Genomic DNA, 23434 nt, shown 5'->3' with positions numbered 1-23434 from the left:
TAAAATAATAAAATCGAAAAAATTCTGATATAAAAATACGAATTCGGGTATTTTCGATTTTATTATTCTAAAATAATTCCTATTCCTAATATTTAATATTAAATATATAATAATTTATTTTAATATTTAATATTTATTCCTCTATTGTGCACGGGGCCTAATAAATATATCTCGCCTCTCTAGATCTATCTACAAGTCTCTAGCGTTTGGACAAAGATCTCTTTGTCTTGATTGGTCGAGTGACATTTCTGAACAACCGCGTACAGCGAGTTTTTTATCACATTTGTGAATGACTTCATGCTATACATAAACGAGGCACAAACTTTAGAATTGAAATCGGCGGTTTTGTGATCGTGTGATATCCGACATGAGCGACAACGTGGTAGCTGACGTAGAAAATCTGACTTTGACGGAGGATAAGGCACGAATTCCTTAACTTTACGTACAATTCGGCTTTTCCAATGGTTCTTTGAGTTACGATACCGTTTTAAGACCGGCTATGTTGACGAGTTTTCGCGTTTGTAGGCCCGTTTACTGCGGTACTAAGTGGACACATGCTAGGGTTGGTTAAGATGCATTTTCCCTCGTGTGTGGCAAATGTTACATGAATAAAACTTAAATTATTCTTTTTGTTATTTTGTATTGTTTAACAATGCAGCCGCGTTAGAACATGTCTTCGTTCGTAACTGACAGCTGATCGTTGACAGATCGATATAATCTGACGTAACCTACGACTATTTTTCGTAAAGAATGCCAATTCTAACTGAACCTAACATACGTTCATCTTAATATGTGATTTCTTGCATAATTTGATACATTGCTTGTGAATCTGAGTATATAATTTTATTTTAAATTCCTCTTCTGTTTTTAGACGAAGGCAATGAAGGCAAACAAGAAGAAAAGTTCTGCCGTGGTAGAGAAGTCTATATCCGAGCTTAATCCTTGGCCCTTGTATATTCAGGTAAATCAAGATTATTATCTTGAATAAATAAATTTAATTAAAATTAATGATTAATAGAAAGGGCTTAGAGCCAACGCTGGGTGATTGTGCAAAAAATTATGTAACTATTGAAAAAATTTGTTGTACGTTTCAGCCTACATTACGTCATCTTCAGCACAATATAAAACCATTGATTTATATTGTTTGCACAAATTAAAACCATTGATTTATATTGTTTGCACAAATTAAAACCATTGATTTATCAGTCAAAGATGGTAATCCGAGACCAAAATTATCATTAAACGCGTTCCTCTAATGATAATTTTGGTCTCGGATTACCATCTTTGACTGATAAATCAATGGTTTTATATTGTGCTAAAGATGGCCTAATGTAAGCCGAAACGTACAAAAAATTCAATAAAGTTACATAATTTTTTGCACGACCACCCAGCGTTGGCTCTAAACCTTTTTTATTAATCATTAAATAAATTTAACAGTTTCCTTTCCATGCATATAATTACACTTGAAAAATTGTAGTTGCAAAATTTTGTTAATATATATCAAAGTGAATAGAGGAAATTTTAGAAAAGTATACACAAGTAGAAACATATGTTAATTCTTTTTTTAAATATAAAAGTAATCTTTGCAAATTCTTCAATATTTAAAAATACAATATCTGATCTTTTCCTTTGCATATTTTATATAGAATCGTATCGTATTATGGGACAAGTTGAAAAAGGAGTATGAGGAAGGATTAGCCGCAAGAACCCCTGTCGATATAACTGTGACTCTTCCGGATGGCAAGGAAGTGCCTGCTCAATCCTGGCGTACAACTCCTTATGAAATTGCAAGAAGTATCAGTCAAGGATTGGCGGACAATACTGTAATTGCCAAGGTCAACAACGAATTATGGGATCTCGACAGACCTTTGGAATACGATTGCAAGCTGCAGTTGTTGAAATTTGATGATCCGGAGGGTCGACAAGTGTTTTGGCATTCCAGCGCCCATATTCTCGGGGAAGCCATGGAAAGAGTATACGGTGGTTGTCTCTGTTACGGTCCTCCCATCGACACTGGCTTCTACTACGATATGTATCTGGGAGACAAAGGCATCTCCAATACGGACTTTCCATATTTGGAAAACTTGTACAAGAATATAGCCAAAGAGAAGCAGCCATTCGAACGGCTGGTAATGACGAAGGAGGATCTCTTGGAGATGTTCAAGTACAACGAGTTTAAAGTACGGATCATCAACGAGAAGATACATACGCCCACTACTACGGCTTACAGGTGCGGCCCGTTGATCGATCTGTGCAGGGGACCGCATGTCAGGCACACGGGCAAGATCAAGGCCCTCAAGGTTACGAAAAATTCGTCCACGTACTGGGAGGGAAACGCTAACGCGGAGTCGTTGCAGCGCATTTACGGTATAAGCTTTCCCGACGCCAAGCAGTTGAAGGAATGGGAGAAATTTCAGGAAGAGGCGGCCAAACGAGATCACAGGAAGATCGGGAAAGAGCAGGAGCTGTTCTTCTTCCACGAGCTGTCACCCGGTTCCTGTTTCTTCCAACCACGCGGCGCGTACATCTACAACGCGTTGGTCGAATTTATTCGTTCCGAGTACAGGAAGAGAGGATTCCAGGAAGTGATGACTCCGAACATTTATAATAGTAAATTGTGGCAGACCTCCGGACACTGGCAGCACTACGCCGAGAATATGTTCTCCTTCGACGTGGAGAAGGAGACCTTCGCGTTGAAACCCATGAATTGTCCAGGTCATTGCATGATATTCGACGTTCGATGCAGATCGTGGCGCGAGCTGCCGCTCAGAATGGCGGATTTCGGGGTTCTCCATCGTAATGAACTGTCAGGCGCGTTAACGGGTCTCACCAGAGTGAGACGTTTCCAGCAGGACGACGCGCACATATTCTGCTCCATCGATCAGATCAAAGATGAAATGGTAGCCGCTCTCGAATTTTTACAGCACGTTTACTCCGTCTTTGGTTTTACGTTCAATCTATGCCTGTCCACGCGACCCGAGAAGTTTTTGGGGGATATAGAAGTCTGGAATCACGCCGAGAAAGCGTTGGAGGAGAGCCTGAACTCGTTTGGTCAACCGTGGACCCTTAATCCTCAAGACGGTGCATTCTATGGACCTAAAATCGACATAACTATTATGGACGCGCTTAAAAGGGCCCATCAGACCGCTACGATACAATTAGATTTTCAGTTGCCCATTAGATTCAATCTATCTTACGTCAAGTAAGTATATTTTTTAGAAGCTTCGATAAATTTTTTGATTAAATTTATATTAATTATTTATTTTCTTCCACAGTGAAGCTGGAGAGAAAACACGCCCAGTTATCATACACAGAGCTATCCTAGGCTCTGTAGAACGTATGATTGCGATCCTAACTGAATCATACGGAGGAAAGTGGCCATACTGGCTTTCTCCTCGACAAGCAATGGTTGTGCCAGTAGTGTCACAATTCGATGACTACGCTTATGAAGTGAGACAGAAGCTCTGGGACGCTGGCGTTATGGTTGAAGTCGACACAGATTCGAGCGATACTTTGAACAAGAAGATTCGCAATGCTCAGCTTGCACAGTTCAACTTTATACTTGGTACGCATCAAATTGGCTCAATAAAATTATTTATATAAAAATTTTTTTATATTTATTTATATAATTTATATTATAATTTATTATATTTTATTTATATAAGAATTATTTATATATTAATTTATGTAATATTATTTAATACAATAAAAACAATACTCTTATTCACTCTGATATAATTTGCTTTTATACTAATGTGCATATATTATTGCAGTTGTGGGAGAGAAGGAACGTAATGCTGGTACAGTAAACATAAGAACGAGAGACAATGTTGTGCATGGTGAAATGGCAGTAGAGGAGTTGATCGCAAAATTGAAAATTATGAAGGAAACGAGAGATCCAAGTGGTGAATTAAAATCTTAATCTAACATTATCTCTCTTATTAAGAATTTATTTATTTCTAGATATTACATATTTTGATAAGCCAATAGTGAACTTAATAATAATCAATTCTCTTTATTATAAATTTTTTTTTGTTTTTTGCATATTTCAAAATTATGTATTTTATATTTTTTTGTGATATATTTTATAGTTATAGTACGAAACAAGTATCCAAGATTATTATGATAATTATATCATGAAACTCTATTTATAAAAAAAGCATTTTGCATTTATTATGTTTCTTGAATGATATGAAATCCCTTCTTTATAAATATATGAAAGTTGATATAAGGAGATATAATTTATATATATTTTTATTTTTATTTTCATTTTTTTTTTTTTCATTGTGCAGTATTTTTATTATAAATGTTTTATTATAAACAGTCTTTATACATACATTGCATTTTATTATAATATATAGACAATATGATTAAATAAAAGAATTTGGCAGCTTTTACTGATTATATTTACTATTACACATATATACAATAATAATCACTTTTCGAAAATATTTCTCAAAATGGCTGTGCACTCTCTGGCTTTGATCAATAGTAATTATTATTATTGTTTAGATAATGTGTGAAATATGTATTTTAATGTATCTTTTTTTTTTCATATATTTTGAAAAAAAAAAAAATAAATCTGATTTTTTAATCTGTACAATCGATTTCCTATATTCTATAAATTTTTATTTTAGATTCTCTCTCTCAAGTTGTTCCTTTTCCCAGTGTTTCACTCTTTAGTTCTGCGCATGCGCGCCATTAGAATAGAAGAGAGAGAGGAAGTCGAAGTACAGTGATAATTGAATATAAAAAAAGCCTGTTTTCTATCTCACTCATCGTATAACAATAAAGTCAGTGTTGTCAATAATGTTTTTCGCTAGTATTATTTGAGTATCATATGTATTCCTTAATTCTGATACTGGAGAGTTCCATTTGATCGCCGTAGTGTCACTTCCGGGAAGAAGAGGAACCGTTGCGAGCAACGTTAGCAACGTACAACATTCCGGTGATATCAGGTATCAGGTCGAAGATGACGGCGGTGGCGATCCATCCCGCGATGTCCCACAGTAGTGGATTAATACAAGTGGTGAACGAAAGTAATTTAAGTAAAATAGAGAGGTACGTATATCTGTCGTTTCCTTTTTCTTCGCTAAAGCTCAATCGCAGATAATCATATCGACCCGTCTTTGCAGCTTCCTCAACGACACGGCTTACAGAGAAGCCATTGAAAATTCCTCCAATTACAATAGCCGATTATGCCGGGAACGACGTCTTCGCATGCCCTTCCTCGACTCGCAAACGGGTGAGATGAATTAAACGTCGGTGATGATTGTTTTATCTCCACAATAATCGGAGAAGCTGTTAATATGTGCGCCTTTGGGCGTGATTTATTGATTTATTGATTAGATTTGCTGTTGACGTTGTATGTAAACATCTATTTGACAAAATCAAAACAATTGACGAAGTCATATGATCAAAGTGATTAAACTGTAGCAATTCGATTCTGTAATTAAATATTTTGACTTTTTGTATTGATTTATATTTAATTTTAAATGGATAGGATCTATGGTGCTGCATAAACTTTCTATGATTTAATCTGAAATTAATAATATACTATCTCTTTACGAGAAGAAAATTCTGTTAATTTGGAGCATTGTTTATTTATATTAATGCAGTTGTAGCATCAATTACAATTAAAGTCATTTCAATTGTTTACCTCTTTATCTTTGTTTTTATATGATAATGTTTAAGATTGTGTAAATTTTTGCAGGTGTTGCACAAAATCATTCTGCACTTTTTATGTCCTCGAGAGAAAGATTACCAGGCTTGTTAACTGGTCAAATTTATACCTATCCAAGTAAAAGATGGCGAAAGAAACGACGGCAATACTTGATGCACTATCTGCATCCAAAACGAGGACCAAGAGGTGATACAGAGGATGGAACAGAAGGCATCGAAGCTGTTACACACATAAATGATGATAGCAAAGATTCAGTAGTGCTTAAAGGTAAATAAGAAAGGATAAATATTTCATAAAAATTTTATTTGATTTTATTGCATAAATTATTTTTATTTTTTAAAATTTATTTTTATAAATGATTAATAAAAAGGGCTTTTTTTCTATCTCATTGGTGTTGTGTCCGAAGATGGATTGATCTTATTGTTAACATTATTTAAACTTAACTAGTTAAGCCAGAGATCTGATCAGAGTTTTGACTTTGGTAATATTAACAATTAAGATTGATCCATCTTTTGATACAACATCAATGAGATAGTAAGAAAAACAATAATGATACGTTTAATGATACTTTCAGTCTCGGATTACCATCTTTGACTGATAAATCAATGGTTTTATATTGTGCTGAAGATGGCATAATGTAGACCGAAACGTACAGAAAAATTTTTCAATAAAGTTACATAATTTTTTTGCACGATCACTCAGCGTTGGCTCTAAGCTCTTTTTATTAATCATTTATTTAATTCAATTTAATTGAGCCTTAATGTTTTATATTATTTAATAATTTATTTTTATAAATTATTTATTTAATGTTATTTTATAATTTTATTTTATAAAATTTTAACAATTATTGTACAAAAGATATTTTTATTGTTATTTAAATTATATAATTAGACATTGGTATTACTAAGCTGTCGAGAATAAAAATTTAGTATTTTCAGATGAACATAGTAAAGATGCTTGGTATTATGACGAACAAGATATGTTAGACATGGATGCCTACGACGAACCTGATCCTGATAGCGATTATGATTATGAGGAGAGTTATAGTAGTAAACGAAAACGCAGGAAAACTCGAGGAGGTGGTCACCATCCTACTCGTAGTCATCCACCTTCGACAGATAGTCCAGGTGGCAAACGAACAAAGGTATATATAGGAATATATATATATATTTATTTACAGATAATAAATATTTTGAATATAAAATATTAATATAATATAATAAGTCAACACATATATCTTGAGGCAATAATACACATATATTTATGTATTTATTTCACATGTCAAGCCTGTTTTAAATTTACGCAAATTTATATATATATATATATATATATATATATATATAGTTTACAATCTGCATAAATAAATAATGTAATTTTATTTAATGCAGGGTGGAGGCCGCGGACGCAAAAAAGCCAACTACGACTCTGTTGACACTGATAAACCATTCGTTTGTGACCGTAAGTTTAATCATAGATACAACTACAAATGACTATTCTTCCTGTTATTAGTTTACTATTAAATATTATTATCATTATTCTTAATTTTGAAGTTTATTTCAAATAAGTTATACACATATTCTTTCGTTAAAATTTATTCTTTGTTAATTTTATCCCACGTTTATATGATACGTCCATATAATACCACGACACAAAAGCTAGACTATGATATAAAATAAGATGGAAACTCGAAATAAATAGCTAAATATTATAGTTAAATAATCTTACATATGCTAGATAACAGTAATTATTATAATGCGAAAGTTGCTTATTTTCTCGTTTCTTATGTTACTCGATACTATTTATTCAGACAGACTGATCAAAGTATATCGGATATACTGGTGTCGCACCAAAATTGAGTATATATGAAACTTTATAAAGATCGAGAAACTCATATTTGATTATTTTATTTTCTTTATTCGAGTAGGAGCAATTATGGTATGATTCTCTGAGTGCAAGGCAAAGACTAGTCATATGTTCCAAATATCCAAAACTTTGTGCATAAATAGTATATATGCTTTTTTATATTTATACTTGCAAATGTGTTTTCTACATTTATTAATCGGATTATAAATAATTAAAAGATGAGTACAGACTTTTTCTCTATGCGAATAACTTGAATAATTATTCCATTAATGAAATCCAGTGCTGAAATCAGACATCTTGCAATCTATAACTCTTTTAACATTTGTCATTTTTAATAGTCATATCTCACACTTTAAGTAAAATAAAACAGACAAATTACTAACAAACTATACTATCATGTCAGTTAAATGCTTAAAATTTATTTGGCAATTTGCATCATCGCCTAACATTTAAATCCATCATGAAAATATAATTTTGAATTTGTTATTTAATATTATAAGACGAATAAATTGACATTTTTGTTTCGGGAAAAACAGCTCATTTTTTATATACTTATTATGCGCAAATTTATGGAATTCAATTATCATCTATAGCATAAGCAAGCAAGAGAACGGAAAGATTAAAAAAAGAAAAAAAGAAAAATTGAAATAACTTTTTGAATAAACTCGATATTCTCTTTTTGAAGGAGTATAATAGTCATTACTAATTTGGTCAAACTTTTCCAGACAAAGTCTATGAATTAACTCGAATGTGCCTGCAATCTGTTTACTTCTTGAAACCACTCCTGTTAGACTAGCAGATGATCTAAAGACATTTGGTCTGGTTGTCCCAAGAGCTCGTGTTAAAGAGACAATTTTAACAGAACATTGAACTCTCCGTTCATTGACTGATCGAGCTCAAAGTGTCCACCGGCCCAAATATCTTCAGACTAGTTCTACCTGCAATAATAACAGAGCAAGAATGTACTGGCTCAAAACACTGTAGCGAGCTCATTCTGTAGGAGTACAAGCATCAAGCCTTGCATCGTATTAGTTTTGCTTCTTGGGCTGGAACTCCTTCACTGCTTGTCCACATATAGACTCGTAGGTGGATAGGGATGTGTACTGGTGCGAAAGGTGTGCAAATGCTATCCCTGACCGCCACCCCACCCTACCCCTATCAGCTTTTCTGATAATTCCCATTATGATATTACCTCCCTTGATCGTCCGTTAAACAAAAAGGAAAGGTCTGTCTTATCATTGGACGTTGCATTGGATGGATTGCGGAAAAACAGTATTTGCACTTTTGCAGTATGCAGCGCACGGTATAAGACCAGACCTGGTCTGGTCTACCATTACGGTCATTCCCACTCTACTTCCTCCGGTGATCCTGCTAAGGAACTAAGTCCCAGTCCTGCCGAAGTTGAACCTAGGAGCGTTGCAGACACCGCTGCTTCGAACCAGCCAGGTTGGAGCCAAAATCAGCTCAGTTTTCTCACTTTCCTTTAAGCCCCGCGTTTCCCTCAAGCCTCTCTCGTCCGATCTCCTTATCCATCTGCCATTGTTTTCTTATCTTATCCCCAAATCACGCAACTATACTCTCATCCAAGAACTCATATGCCGATATAACAACCTAATATATATTTATATATTTTTTTACATGTACTGCGAATGCATGCATTGCAAATAAGATATCTTTTTCTGTCTAATTTTAAATTTATATTTCTCAAAATATGTATGTATATGGAATTTATGCCTTTCTAATATCTAATTATATATTATATGTCTAATTAATTTCATTTATATCACAAGTACTAATTTATATATCATACGGATAAAATGATATTCAAGTCAGTATGATACGAGTAATTTTATTTTGCATTTTACGATGGAGAAGATACATATTTGTGTACTTTTTCTTTTTTCGTATTTTACCTATTGTGTGAGAACAAATGGGAATGTTTTAATATCTTAATGTATAAGAAAGCGATAATTATTGTGTTGCATCTCTTTTGCAGTAGCATGCATCTGCAATATAGAATATTGAAATATTTCTTTTTATTCTGTATACTTCTAAGATAATAAGAAAGATGAGATCTTATCGAATTATGTCTAGGTTAGTGTTTTTTTTTTCTTTTTTTTTTCCTGATTACAATGTCTTTATTCTTGAGCGTCTTGTATGCGTGTGTGTGTTTTGTATTTATTTTTATTTTTTTCTTAATTTGTAGCTCCTTTTATTAGTATCTCCCTTTTCAGCATGATTATAGTTTTTAACAAACGTAAAGATTTTTTTTTTCTTCGCTGTTTTGATGCTTGTGTATTGTATTACTCCTAGAGCGATTTTGGCTTCGATTCTCCTATTAATGAATGTTAAGGCTTCGTTGATTCAAATAGGTATCTTTAAAATTACTTGTAGTTCCAATATGTTTGAAAAATCGTTTGTTTGTTATCTGTCTCTCTATATCTTGAAATATATATTGATATATATCTCGTCGTTATATCTTTGGATTTTGCTGCTGGTGATGGAATGTACTGATTGACATGTGCACTTTGTTATACTTACATATATAATCGGATTTGTTTTTATTTCTTTGTTGTAACAATTTGTTAGATATATTATGAATGTTTAGAATAATTGATTCTGTTATCTGAAGGAAATGCGATGATTCAAACAATGGGCTTTACATTGTAAAATTGTACATAAACATTTTTGTCAATTTCTTTTTAACATGAAACTTTATAATAATTAGAAGTCAGATCAAAATTCTATGAGAGATAACACATTTTTTTCTATAATCTTGTTCTCCAAATCTTTTTACATTTTTCATCTTCGCTTCTTTTAATTTCAGGCTCCTGGCTCCTCGCCGATCATGTTGGAATTATGACATCAGAGGCAACACACGCTAAAAGTTCTTAGATGCCATTTCGAAATAAAAAGATATTTCGATGAAACAGCACTTCGGATGACTTCAGCACGCTCTTAAAATATCTCGAAAACTATCCTTTTTCCTTTATAATCAATCAACAGCTGTAAAATGACTGTAATGTGAGGCCCAGTCCGTCTGGTCTTTGCACATTCGCAGTTATTCCGCATGACAAAGTCTGATATCACGATCATTTTATGGTTATTGATTAACTCAAGGGAAAAGAATAGTTTTCGAGGTATTTTAAAAGTGTGCTAAAGCCATCTGAAATAGTTTCATCTTTTCATTTAAAAATAGCAAGAATTTTCTAAGAATTTCCAGCGTGTGCTTTCTCGCTTCTGACGTCACAATCTAACACAGCCGCGGCGAGGACCCAGGAGCCTTAAATATTTCAATTCTATTGCAGCCCATCACTTCGACATAACCGAATCGATTACGAAGGAACGTTCATAGAAAGAAAGAAAGAATAAAAAAAAAAAGAGAGAAAGAGTAAAAAGAAATACGACTTTATTGTATCTATCATATTTATATTATAAAACCGGTGTGCATGGTCCATCAGCTTATGACGGCAAAGCGCAACTGGGTATGTTGATCGGTTTGTGATCAGGTGGTACGCGTCGGGGTCGTCAGAACGCTACTTCCTCGAGTACCTCGAGTCCCTCCCCGGCGACGCCCGCCGGCGCATCCGCTGCGGGAGGAGCGACGTCGCAGCCATCGCAACAATCCCAGCAGCAGCAGCTGCAGCCGACATCCGCGCAGCAGACGCCCATCGCACCAGCGTCGCCCATCTCGGCGACCAAGGAAGATCATCTACACGCGGCTTCCTCGCCCGGCACCGCCGTCCCATCGCTCTCCTCCGCGGAGAGTGGGGCGGGAGGGTCGCCCATCCCCGGAGAAGGAAGTGGAGGAGGTGGTGGTGGCGCGGGAGGACCGACCGGTGCCGAGAAGAAGGTCGCTGGCAAGTCGTCCGCCGCCCAACCGTCCCCGTACTGCGACTTCTGCCTGGGGGACGCTCGCGAGAACAAGAAGACGGGCGGATCCGAGGAGCTGGTGTCGTGCAGCGACTGCGGCCGCTCAGGTAAGCCAGAGGAAAAGATCAAGCGCAAGTATACCAGGAGAGCGAATCACAATTAATTCCCCGAACGACGACGACGACGACGACGACGACGACGACGACGACGACGACGACGACGACGACGACGACGATGACGACGATGACGAGAGACGAGAGACGAGAGACTACGAGGACGAGGACGAGAGACCATGACTACGACGACTACGACGACGATGATGATGAGAGGCTGACGAGGATAATATATATATTCTGAATCGACGGTACAAGTCGTTCTATAGACGGATGACTTACTATTTTCTACACCTCTTTGCGAGCCTATCGCGCACTGCGTCCTGTGAATATATAGCCAGATACAACTCAAAAAAATAATATCAGGAGGACAACTTATATATATATTATATATACATGTCGCAATTATATCTAGGGTATGCTTCCGCGCGACCGAGATATGTGACTGGCAGGCTTATTTATTAAAAACGCGGGGTTATAATGTGACTTAGTGATGATGATTTAGCGATACCAGATGGTTTAATGTGTCAGGCAATATCTGATGCTGATGGCATTGACGGCACTTAGCGTTATTGGGTATATATATATACACGTGTTCACGCTATAATTGTTTATACTTCCATGTTTCAGCTGTTAACATCGTGAAAGATTGAGTATTGAGTAACTTGTTAATTTTACGACACAAGCAAAAGCATACGTGCTCTTCCTTACGCTAAAGAGGAGAGGATCGCTGTTTTTTCCTCCATCTCCCCTATTCGTATATTCCAAAAACACGTACCTATGATTGTTAAACGCGCAATATCGAGCTGTTTTAGATTATCCGATTATCTGTTGACATTTGTGTAATAATTTAGAGAGGATCTTGCCTTCCTTTTTTTTCGTTGATGACTTATTCATCGTCCACGCGTGCATTAGCTGTTAAAAAAATATTTTGTTAGAAGTGAAAGCTACTGTCACGTTGTTTTTGCTGATCACGTCTTCTATGAATCTTTGCTTTAGTTGTCAAGACTAAAAAAAATTGATAAAAAGAGAGAGAGAGAGAGAGGAGAGGAGGTAACTTTTTGAGTTGTATAGGGTTACGATTGTCGCGCGTGACGCATTTTTTTCGTCACTGCCGTCAAGGGTAATAGAGAAACGTGCTGTTGTGCAACTCCCCGGGTGCAATAATTAAGAAAAGAGAGAGAGAGAAAGAACCATTTAATTATCTGCACGGTGTTTTAGAGATCAAACGGTTACGAGCTTTACATACACTAGTCAAGGCGAGGAACACAAAACATCGTTTTGTCAATGGTGCAACTTGTCGCATCTGAGTAATAGGAATTTTCCAAGAATTCCTTTACTGCGCGCGAATTTGCTGTGATTTATAGTATTTTCAGTGATTAGTTGTAAGGGAGATAAAAAAAATCGAGGGTTTGAGCGCGTTTAATATTACGGGGGAAAAAAAGAGCACGAGAGGAGTCTAAAAAAGAATTTTAAAAATCTGTCGCAATGAGAGAAGTCAAATTTCATCGTGTGTACGTGTGTGATTGGATAGAGATTTTGTTTTTAATTTTTTTTTCTTTGGAGCAAAAAATTTTATTACGCAAATTTTATTGAAATTCCTGTTGCACAGTACCACTAGAGCACGTATTGAAGAAGATGTGTTTGTCTTCTGTTTGACAGTGTATCCTGATATTTACGTTATTGCGTGAAAATCAAAAATTAAAAAAAAAAATGAAAAAAGAAAAGAGATATACACGTGAGAAAAAGACGCACCGGCTAAGATTTTTAGATACACGCGAAAGATGCAATATGTATATACATACATATGTGTATATAAAAATTATATTATATAAATATTAATATATAATAATATTATATATTATATAAATTATATAATATGTATGTATATACACTTTATATATCCAGCACAATCATAAGAATCGTTTTAACGAAGGTACACAATATTTATTGTAAGATAACGACATGTTGATCGCGTCATATTTCTCTCTACATGTTTTTCAATTCGTTTGTAAATACTTTTGTAATCCTCTTGCGTTTGTTGAGTATATACATATATATATCATACGAGGTTTAGATGAGATTGTGAGCTAGGGAGCGCAGCACAGAAGGAAAAAGGATAATGAAAGAGGAAAGTGTGCAATTCTAAGGATCTCTATATATATATATATCTATTTCGCGATTTTGAGAGAATTTCGATACGAAAGATTGACTGGATGAGATTGACATGATCATCGATAAATAATGTTTTATCTATCAGGATATAATTCGATTTATAGTATTCGTTTTAATAACATGTTATGTGTTCAATATCGTTTATATATGCTTATAATCGCGACAAGGGTATATAATTTGCATCAGTGTGAAATCATTTTCTTAAAAAATGGGAGAGACGTTCATTTTACATGCGACATATAAGATATACCGCGTTTTATGCGTCATTAAAAAAAAAAAAAAAAATGTTTTATTGAACAGTAAAGCTCTGTATTTTGAGTAAAAGCTTGATTCTCCCTTAGGCAATTTTCACAATTTTAAATATGGTTATTAATGATTCATGTGTTCTTTTCGCGTGAAATACCCTATGCAAGATGACACTTTAAGGTAGAGAGCTCTAATTTTTTTTAGAGTTTCAATTTTGTAAAATAGAGAATATACCTATCGAATTTTTTCGTTGTAAAGATAAAAATCGCGCGCATTTTCGGCTCGTTGATTTTTCTTCTCTAATAACTCGTCTCTCACATTCCATTGTATATCTGCCGTTTTTGATTACCTTTAATTGTGGGCATTAGCTTTTCCGATCTAATATAGAGTATAATCGTCCCCCCCCCCCCCCTGCTATTATTGTCATTTATAATAACGCAATATATATTTATTACACACGTATTTAACGAGCAAGAAAACAGGAGTTTGAGATAAAAAAAACTATAGTTACGGAGTATAATGCATTTTTTTTAACTACTGAATGTATTTTAGTTTAGACATCTTTTTAAAAAAAAAATCTGACTATATCTTCTTATAGGAATCTGACATAGCTTAGTTTTGTACAAGAGCTTTGATACTCGTTACAGATATTTGATTTGATTAGGAATAATCGCAGACTACCCCATATATGAAATTAATGTAATACCTTATGAGTTTTTCCAGACACACAGGAGAATAAGCGCCGTAATTTTTACGCGGCGGTTTTTTTTAATTTTTTTAAAAATCTGCTTTCGATCAAACTCGAATTATTTTATATACTTTGCTGACTATAGAGAAATATATATATGTATATCGCAATTTTATACACACACATGTGCATATATGCTACATATAAGTTATAACTCTTTACTTCTTACAATCGTGTATGTCGATATAGATCTGTGTGTATATGCTGTTTTTTATATTTTGAATTTCTAAAATATTTGGAATAATTTATATGCAAACATCCTCTTTTTAATCATAGAGCTTCGTGATTTTTTTTTCACAAAATACTTTCTAATACACATACATTATGTAACTCGAGTATATAGAAGGCTATATTGACAAAGGTATGTTACTGCTTCTTTACATATAATGTATGAGATACAACGTAGACTATTCTATCATTTTATAATGATATAGCTAAATACGAGAAAAAATAGAGAAGGTACTATATATATATATATATATATATATTTATGTTTTAGTTTCTTGTATAAATTGATATTACATTGTCCTTAGATTGTCGTAAGAAAAACTCACATGGTATAAAAAGAAAACACAATGGAAGCATGCAGATATATAGTTCCTCCTTGTTATATATATAAAATTGAAGACTTGTTATTAGGCAGTTTTAATTAAGCAATACCCTTAATGAGGCTTATAAATATAGTATTTAAGTCACACTAGTTATATATAAATATATATATGGCTCCATATATATATGATATATATAAAAAGGATGTGATGTACGTTATATGAGTTGCGTGTATGTGTGTGTGTGACGAAGAGAAAGAACGAGAGAGAGAATGTAAGAGAAAGAAAGAGAGAGCAAAAGAATAGGAGCGAGGGAGAGTGTGCATCTGCGACGTTTATATTGTGCTGCGCAAGAAAGAACGTGAACTATTCCAAGGTACGCCCTGCTATTACTTACCACCTATTATTCCAAATAATAACAATATGTTCAAAATGCAACATCAAAAAAAAAAAAAATTACAGATATCATGAAATAAAATATTCTGTGCGGAAACACGAGGACGTATCATTATTCCGGACGTTTTTAGTGCTGAGGAAAGGTGAAAGACATCTTTAATCTAGAAAATCGTACTTGTGTGTGGAATCAGAATTTTTGTCAAACAAACAGGAAAAAAAAAAGATTCGATTGATCGTAAAAAAAGCATTTAAAAAAAAATAAAATACTTTGTGGAAAAAAAAAGACAAATATATAGCTTGGAGTTCACTGTTCTTCGGCACAAGATAACTGTCCTGGCACCTTTCTACTCGCATCCCGACAACAGATTCACATCCTCGTTCCATCCCCGAAGAAAAATGCGTGTTCCATGACCGTGTTCTTTTGACGTTCTTGTTGTAGGGCATCCAACGTGTTTGCAATTCACTGCAAACATGATCGTTTCTGTTCGCAAGTACAGGTGGCAATGTATCGAATGCAAATGTTGCTCCATTTGCGGCACCTCTGACAACGATGTAAGTATCTATACTTCCGCAAAATCTCGGGATTCGTAAAAAAAAAATTTTTTTCTAAATAAATCGATATCAATGTACTTTTATCGGTGAAAACAAAAGGATTACAGTCGTAAGATTCTTTACTGCTAATGAAATTCCAATTTGTACTCGTAGAAAAAAAAAAAAATTAAATTTAATTGCCATTCGGTGGAAAAATCCATGTAAAAATGAACGTAATATCGGTCCTGCGTTTCTTTTTTTTTCCGCGAATTTTTATATTTGGATTACTTGTCATAATTAACGGTTTGGCGAACTGAAATAGGATCAGTTGCTGTTCTGTGACGACTGTGATCGTGGATACCACATGTATTGTCTGTCTCCGCCTCTTGCGTCACCTCCGGAGGGCTCCTGGTCGTGCAGCTTGTGCATAGCCGAATTTCATCGCCGTGATTAAGTTCACTCTCTGGGATAGTATATATATATATATATACATATATATATATATATATAAGTCACGGAGCTATCCTTGCTATCGCTGTGGCATACAACGTCTTGGTCGTCTTACTAGGAGAATTAGGAGAGTATTCGCGAGAGCTCACTCGACACATAGTATTATACGACGTTCACACAAACTTTTCGAGGAGAAAAAAAAGGTATAGTTCATTGATCATTATTTATTACAAAATTTTATATTGACTTATTATCAGCTTCCTGTAACATTTATGTTGATAATAATATTAATGATGATGATAATAATTAGAGAAGGGTACATTTAGCGTAATCTATCATTATCTCAGGCACTGGTGATCTCGACGAGATAAAGATGTAAGGGGAGACACGTATTTATATATAATTTAACCGAGATAGTTTTTAGAATATATAAGTGTATAAAGATATACAACTCATATATGATTTGATCGACTGTCAACGGAGTTCTGTAAGGGGAACGAACAGAGAGATTATTAATTTTAGAGACGTAGACGGAGTTCGACGATCTTAGATTTTACATTCGTACCGAACAAAATGTATTTTTTGCTCATTTTACGAACTGACACATACATATATATATGTTTGATATATATGTATATATGTATATGAAGATTTATATATATACAGCGATATTACTACTAAACGAACTGTAAGAGGAGATTTTAGTCGAAGATCGTTAAATAGGACAATACTCTCCTAGTTCTATATAGACTATTCTACTCTTAGTCAATGATATATATATATATTTAAAAGTATTTGATTTTGCATTCAGAACTTTTACAATTGCTTCAATTTAACGATAAATTTGGCGATCTCGAGTTTTCACACTAACTCTTAGCTCCTCGCGCTATCGACTTGACTAACGAATCAACTTTCATAGGAAAGAAAAAAAAAAAGAAGAAAAAGATAAACGAAAAAATTTATTCTAGAAAATCATGATATTAATAGTATTTGTTCCATGAATAGTGATAAAAAAAATAGAATATTATCTCTGTTTCTCTGTATGTATCATGATACTCTAAAGCTTTTACACTTAATGAGATAGCTATATTAATTAATAGCGACATAGCTGTCGTACGCAGATTTCGCAGCACACTCGCAGAAAGATTAATTCTACATGTTCTTCGTCATACATTTAGCCCAGTATTTTTATATTTTATATATTAAATGTACTTAATTTTAAGAAACTGTGGTGATATTTGGTATTCGTTAATATCAAACTTTGTTTGGTAATTCGACAATTTTTACAACCGCCTAATTGTACAACTAATGTCATATATACATATATATATCATTCTGAAATTTTTTGCCGATTCTCATTCTTATAAGAGTTTTTCTCTCCTCGATTAAACTCAATCAAACTTATATATTGATATCGCTTATTTTTAACATTATGTATACAAATTGGAATAAACGTTAGTTTATACAAACTGGATTATTAAGTTTAGAACAGTCTTATTGCGTGCCATTGTACACATTTCAACTACAAGAGAAAGAAAGAAAAAGAGAGAGAGAGAGAGAGAGAGAGAGAGAGAGAGAGAGAGAGAAGGAGAGAATAAACACAAACGAACAGGTGCTACATTTCAGGGATTAGCTCTTTGTTTGGACATTACGATTACTTTGTAATATTGGCAATGATGTTTTATAAGGAATATACATACTACATTTTACTAGTGTAGTAAATAATTGCTATGTAAGATATAAAAAACAAAGTTAGTAATCCGAAAAATATAACATTTTTTCATAAAAATAGTGCTAACATAAATGCTTATTTGACTATATTTATTTCTAATACTCCTTTCGATCCATGTAAACGATAAGGAAGTATATGAGAATGAAATATATATTCTCTCGATTATATCCAGTATGAAATATATTATTAAGGCAGCGTCATCACGAATCTGTCGCGTCTCGATGTCTCCGTTTAATTGATCTCGATTAAAATTTCGGACAGAGGTTTTCGTTGCAAATCAGGTATGGTGGCATCTTCGGCTGGATAGCCGACTGGCAAAAGTAACACGAGCTTTTCGTTCGGTGGACGTTGAAGAAGACTCCGTATAGCCGGTCCACAATTCAACGGGGTCGATGTAAGGGTCACCAAACCGGCGTACTATATTTAGAAAAAAACAATGTTTAATTAATTCAATTATATTTACATTTAATTATATTTATATTTAATTTATAGGCCATTAATTCAATTGATTTATAAAATAAAATTTATTTTATAAAATTATATACAATAATTGAATGTAAATATAATTAAATTTAAATTAAATATTTAAATTTAATAAAATTTATATTCAATTATATAACTCAATATAATGAAGCGATTATTATGCAAGGAATCGTCAAGTTTGTTATAATTCCCTTCTCGGGGTATCTCAAACTTAACGTTAATTAAAACACATTTAATGATAAGGAATCGTAATACTTTTTTTGATAAATTAATGTATTTTAATGTTTTTAATATTTTATGTTAATATATTTTTTTCGTAATTGTTACAGATTACATAATTTTTCGTAAAACTTGTAAAAAAAGGATCCTTTCCTCCGCGGACAAGAGATATTTCATCCTGATTTCATCCTCGCAACTAGAAAATGTACAAATTATACCTGTATGGCAGTAATGAGGATCCCGCACGCGATAGAAACGCTCATCTCGTGATAATAATGGACCTTCCTCTTTCCATTCGGCAAAGTACCGTAGATCTGCTTGAACACGAGAATCAGATACGGGGCGACGGTGAGATACTCCTTTATCCAATTGGTCCTCAACGGAGACAAGTCGGTCGTCCATTTCACGCCCATCCTCTTCTTGTAATTGATCTCCTCCTCTTGCTCCACGATACTTCTGATTTTGGATTTCATGATCCGATTGGATATAACGACGAAGCTCCATGGTTCTGTGTGCGCCCCGCTGGGAGCAGTACCTATAATAAGTTTAAAGAAGCACAAGTGTGTGACTTGAAAACAGGTAAAATGCAAATTTAGCTCTTTTTTTCCATATTTTAATTCAAAATTTTTATTTTAATTTATTTAATTTTATATATTTATTTTATATATTTAATATATTTATATTATATATATAATATAATAAAATTTTTATTTTATTTTATTAAAATTTATTTTCAGAGAAAAGAGAATTACGCTAAATCTTGTAAACTACTTAGTCTTTTTTTATTTAAAAGTTTTGCGCGATATATCCTTGAAAGAAAAATTGAAAAATATTTTTTTATTTATATTATTTAGGAAATATTATTTGAAACGGAGATATCACACACTACTAAAGTATACCTGCGGCCCTTATAATTTCACGGATAATTTCCTTCGGAACGGGATCCGCGCTAAAGTATCTTAAGGTACGTCTGGCTGCTGCCATTTGATAAAATTCTGACGCCCGAGACAGCGATTCCTTTTCGGGTAACCGGACATACCGATATGGTATGTGCTTGAGGTCCTTTGACAAGGCGGGCTCTTCTTGGGCCTGTTCAAGCGAGTCTTCGTCGGCCTCTGGAAGATAATTCGAAATATTTTACGCGATTGCGTTAATCGATACAATTTGCATTATAATATATTTTATATCTTATATACTATATTTGCGTATATAAATTAGTGAAAAAAATATTGTACTGTTTTATTTTTAATACTGTTTTTATTTTTTAGGATATATAATGCGAAAAATCTTGCCTTTTAAAAAATCATGAAAGAGAAATAAGAATCATTTAATTACGACCGACGAAATTGGGAGTTTTCAATCGTAAAATTAACAATCTTATTTGTTGACTAACTCGCTGGAATTTACTGCGGCATTCACGCTTGTATTAAGTAAGAATACTCATTAATTTTTTCATTATTGTAATTATTAATTTTATTATCATTATATTGTTTTCTGTTATTTTACTCTTATTTTGTCATTCTTTTTATCGTTTAATATAACAAAAAAAATTGTTTTTAGGATTTTAAGCTCGAGGCATCGAGTGCAGCACTTTCATCTTCCACTTTCATTTTCTAAAATGAGACAAATACGACTATGTTCCGCTCAACAGTTACACATATAACGTATCCGCTGTGACATTCTGTTACTTTCACTCGGATCCGTAGATTCGTCAGATGCTGGAGCGAGGAGCCTCTTGTTTGGTCTCCCGAAAATTTTGCTAAACAAAACGAAGGAAATGACGCCGACTAACACGTGGTAAAAATATTTCGTCACGAAAGGTGCGTATTCGGAGAACATTTTTCTGTTTTTTTTTTTTTGCACAACGAGGAGAGAACCTTGCTCTCTCGCGCGCGACTTTTTACTCGCTACTGATCCGGATCGGAATGATTTTTACACTCGACTCTCGAGTCATCAAGGTCGCAGATATAAGATATCTAAGAGCGATATCGGGAACACATATCGGGGATAGAAAAGTTATACGAACGTGTATTAAAAACTCCTGCGCTATTATATATTTAAACCAATATCTCTGTTAGACACTTCTCGTTAATGCATAATTCGTTAAAGAAGCATATAAAATTGATGCGTCAGTCGTTTTGAGTCATCAATAATCTATGAACTTTTTAAAATTGTAAATTACTGATATACTACTATATGCATTCGGTTGCACACGCGTGAAAATTTTTTTATCTAAAATTTAAAATTTTACAAACATCTCTCTCAGCTCGTTTACATCTTTTTTTTCGTATTTTTCAGAGTAATAATTAACTTGATATCGTCGCGCCTGTTGTTTTGAACGTTTCTTACATTCAGCATTGTTACGAAACTGTTATCGTAGATTTGTTATATACGTGAAATGACCGATCAATATATATAGGAATAATAATTGTGCGCGTTTTATTCTCGTTGTTTTTAACAACTCGTTTATTTCTCGCAAATAAAAAAAATCTAGAGAACAAAATCAGTTTCTCAGCACGAATAAAAATCATTCTTTATAATCCTCTTAATTATGTCAATTACATTAGCCCGATAATAATTAACTCGCTTCGTTAAGATTTTAAAATTACCTAAGTGCGCATTTCATTTGCATTTTAAATACGTTTCCTTCATTATGCCACCAAATATGGTGACCGAGAGTAAGCGGAAACTTTCCTCGGTCGGTTCTCTCTCGAAAATTTCGAACAACTTTATATCTTCGCTCTATGTATACATTTACAAGTTACGTAACTTGGTTCAATAGAATCAAGAAAAAAAAAAAAAAAAATCTGAATTAAATTTTCTTACGTAAATTGTTGTGAGATATACATTATAAGTAGCACGTTTTTTTTTATAGGCATAAAACTTTCGTAGGAGAAAATTTGCTCTAGGAAGAATGAAGAGTGTTATTCTATATGCTTATGTGAGTTTCAATTTATATAACTATTTTTTCCTCTTGTATATAGTTTTTCGTATCTGTTCCTTCTTTTTCGTTTGATTCTCCTTTTCCTTCCATTCGAAAAATCATTGAATTGATTTATCAATTTATGTCCAATTGATAACGTAAATTTTTCACTCTCATTTCGCGATCGGAATATATAATGCAACGCTCGTCGTGCCGACCTTGATTATCAATAAGGAAAAATCGATACGCAGAATTAAGGAGAACGTAGTATACACGATTCCCCTTCCTCTCGATATAGAATTATAGAAGATATTCCGACTTCTTCGTCGCGCGTGTCGTCTTCTCTCGAACGAAAGGAATAATGCAATACTAAAAAGCTGCCTTCGAGACTAGTTTGTGTGAGACGTAAAAAAAAGCGATGATAAGAAATTGTACAAGATTCTCCGGAACAGGACTGTGATATCGCGCACCCGACATAGGCGTTATATATACACAATAAAATTTCCTCAAATTTTTATATAATTAAATTACATCACTTATATTTCAATTGTACGTCCAATTACCAGCGAATCATTCCAGCATCGATTAAATATTTAATCTACAGAACGCTGTATTTAGCTCGAAATATGGCTGACCATATATTCTCGCTCGAAATCCGAGAAAATTTCGTATCAAATATTAAAACAACGCCAATTAGAATCAATTTCGCATTTAATTATAGCTTGTATAATATTTTTTAAATTTAAATCCTTACAAGAAAGAAAGGGACAAACGAATATGTTATTTATCAAGAATATTATACGAGTGTAAAGACGCGTCTGAAAGTTTCATATCGAATAATATTTTATCGTTTACGCAGCGAATTCGTACGTAATAAAAAATTGGAGTGGTAAATTCATTCTTAAATTCAAGGATTCCGCGCGTCGATACGGGCCTGAGGAGCTGTCGGCGCGACCAATGGAAAGGATGCGCGCGCAGCTTCGGAGCAGGAGCGGGGGAAGCGGCGCTCAGCGGGTGGTCGCGCAGTAGCGAGAGGTGCAGCGGTCGAGAAAGACGTGTCCGCGCGTCCGTCCAGGCGCGGCGATATGTGCGGGCGTGTAAGCCAGACGAAATCATGTGAGTAAGATCCACAGCCCGGCATTACAGGACGTACAACATACCTATACAGGGGGGAAACGTGTCGTAATTGTGCGCGGTATAATTTCGAGCCAAGCTCTCCGTCGCAGAACCTCAACTGCACCTTCTGCACGCGAATCGGCCCGCTTATTTGCGCCGTTATTAACCGTGAATATTCTTCACATTCATATATATTTCGCGTACACGGGACGGACACACGTGTGCGCGAGAGGAGAGAGAGACGTTTCTCAAGTACGCGAATGGGCGTATTACCCGTGTTACCGCGAAACGCGTCTCGATTGAGTGTATCGAATTGGTTATCGATACGATAGACG

At 34.2% G+C, this 23434-nt stretch overlaps 3 protein-coding genes and 1 long non-coding RNA gene across 7 annotated transcripts; 3 read left to right on the top strand and 1 right to left on the bottom strand.

Moving 5' to 3' along the window:
* Positions 1-205: 205 nt before the first annotated feature.
* Thrrs (threonine--tRNA ligase) lies at positions 206-4237 on the top strand. 2 transcript variants are annotated; one of them, XM_083049643.1, is made up of 5 exons: positions 206-421; positions 872-961; positions 1647-3202; positions 3276-3565; positions 3774-4237. In XM_083049643.1, exons 1-5 carry the CDS (start codon positions 368-370, stop codon positions 3920-3922), a joined length of 2139 nt encoding a protein of 712 aa, XP_082905769.1. In that variant the 5' UTR covers positions 206-367; the 3' UTR covers positions 3923-4237. The 2 variants fall into 2 exon arrangements, with proteins under 2 accessions (XP_082905769.1, XP_082905768.1); XM_083049642.1 differs by having other exon boundaries at positions 322-562; positions 3774-4236.
* Positions 4238-4888: 651 nt separating this feature from the next.
* Positions 4889-16901, top strand: D4 (double PHD fingers d4). Of its 3 annotated transcripts, none has more exons than XM_083050226.1 (9): positions 4889-5061; positions 5136-5245; positions 5714-5950; positions 6622-6827; positions 7072-7141; positions 8837-8992; positions 11056-11526; positions 16085-16197; positions 16499-16901. In XM_083050226.1, the coding sequence occupies exons 1-9, from the start codon at positions 4973-4975 to the stop codon at positions 16628-16630; spliced, it is 1584 nt and encodes a 527-aa protein (XP_082906352.1). In that variant the 5' UTR covers positions 4889-4972; the 3' UTR covers positions 16631-16901. The 3 variants fall into 3 exon arrangements, with proteins under 3 accessions (XP_082906352.1, XP_082906351.1, XP_082906354.1); XM_083050225.1 differs by having other exon boundaries at positions 4890-5061; positions 6613-6827; XM_083050228.1 differs by lacking the exon at positions 8837-8992 and having other exon boundaries at positions 4890-5061; positions 6613-6827.
* A 1688-nt stretch (positions 16902-18589) lies between these two features.
* Iyd (Iodotyrosine deiodinase) lies at positions 18590-21008 on the bottom strand. The gene is made up of 4 exons (XM_083050229.1): positions 20749-21008; positions 19960-20175; positions 19279-19595; positions 18590-18775 (listed from the first exon to the last, which is right to left on the bottom strand). Exons 1-4 carry the CDS (start codon positions 20897-20899, stop codon positions 18590-18592), a joined length of 870 nt encoding a protein of 289 aa, XP_082906355.1. The 5' UTR covers positions 20900-21008.
* On the top strand, positions 19509-23424 carry LOC145943031 (uncharacterized). The gene is made up of 6 exons (XR_014426457.1): positions 19509-19639; positions 19915-20024; positions 20329-20490; positions 20621-20880; positions 21936-22001; positions 22896-23424. It is a non-coding gene; the product is annotated as an uncharacterized LOC145943031 (long non-coding RNA).
* The last annotated feature ends 10 nt before the right edge of the window (positions 23425-23434 follow it).

The sequence above is a fragment of the Prenolepis imparis genome, unplaced genomic scaffold (genome assembly GCF_030444845.1).
Source record: "Prenolepis imparis isolate NDT839.2.m4 unplaced genomic scaffold, iyPreImpa1.0 SCAF_11, whole genome shotgun sequence".
NCBI classification, from domain to species: domain Eukaryota; kingdom Metazoa; phylum Arthropoda; class Insecta; order Hymenoptera; family Formicidae; genus Prenolepis; species Prenolepis imparis.
The sequence above is the reverse complement of the archived record's forward strand: the minus strand, read 5'-3'. Positions and strand labels throughout refer to the sequence as shown.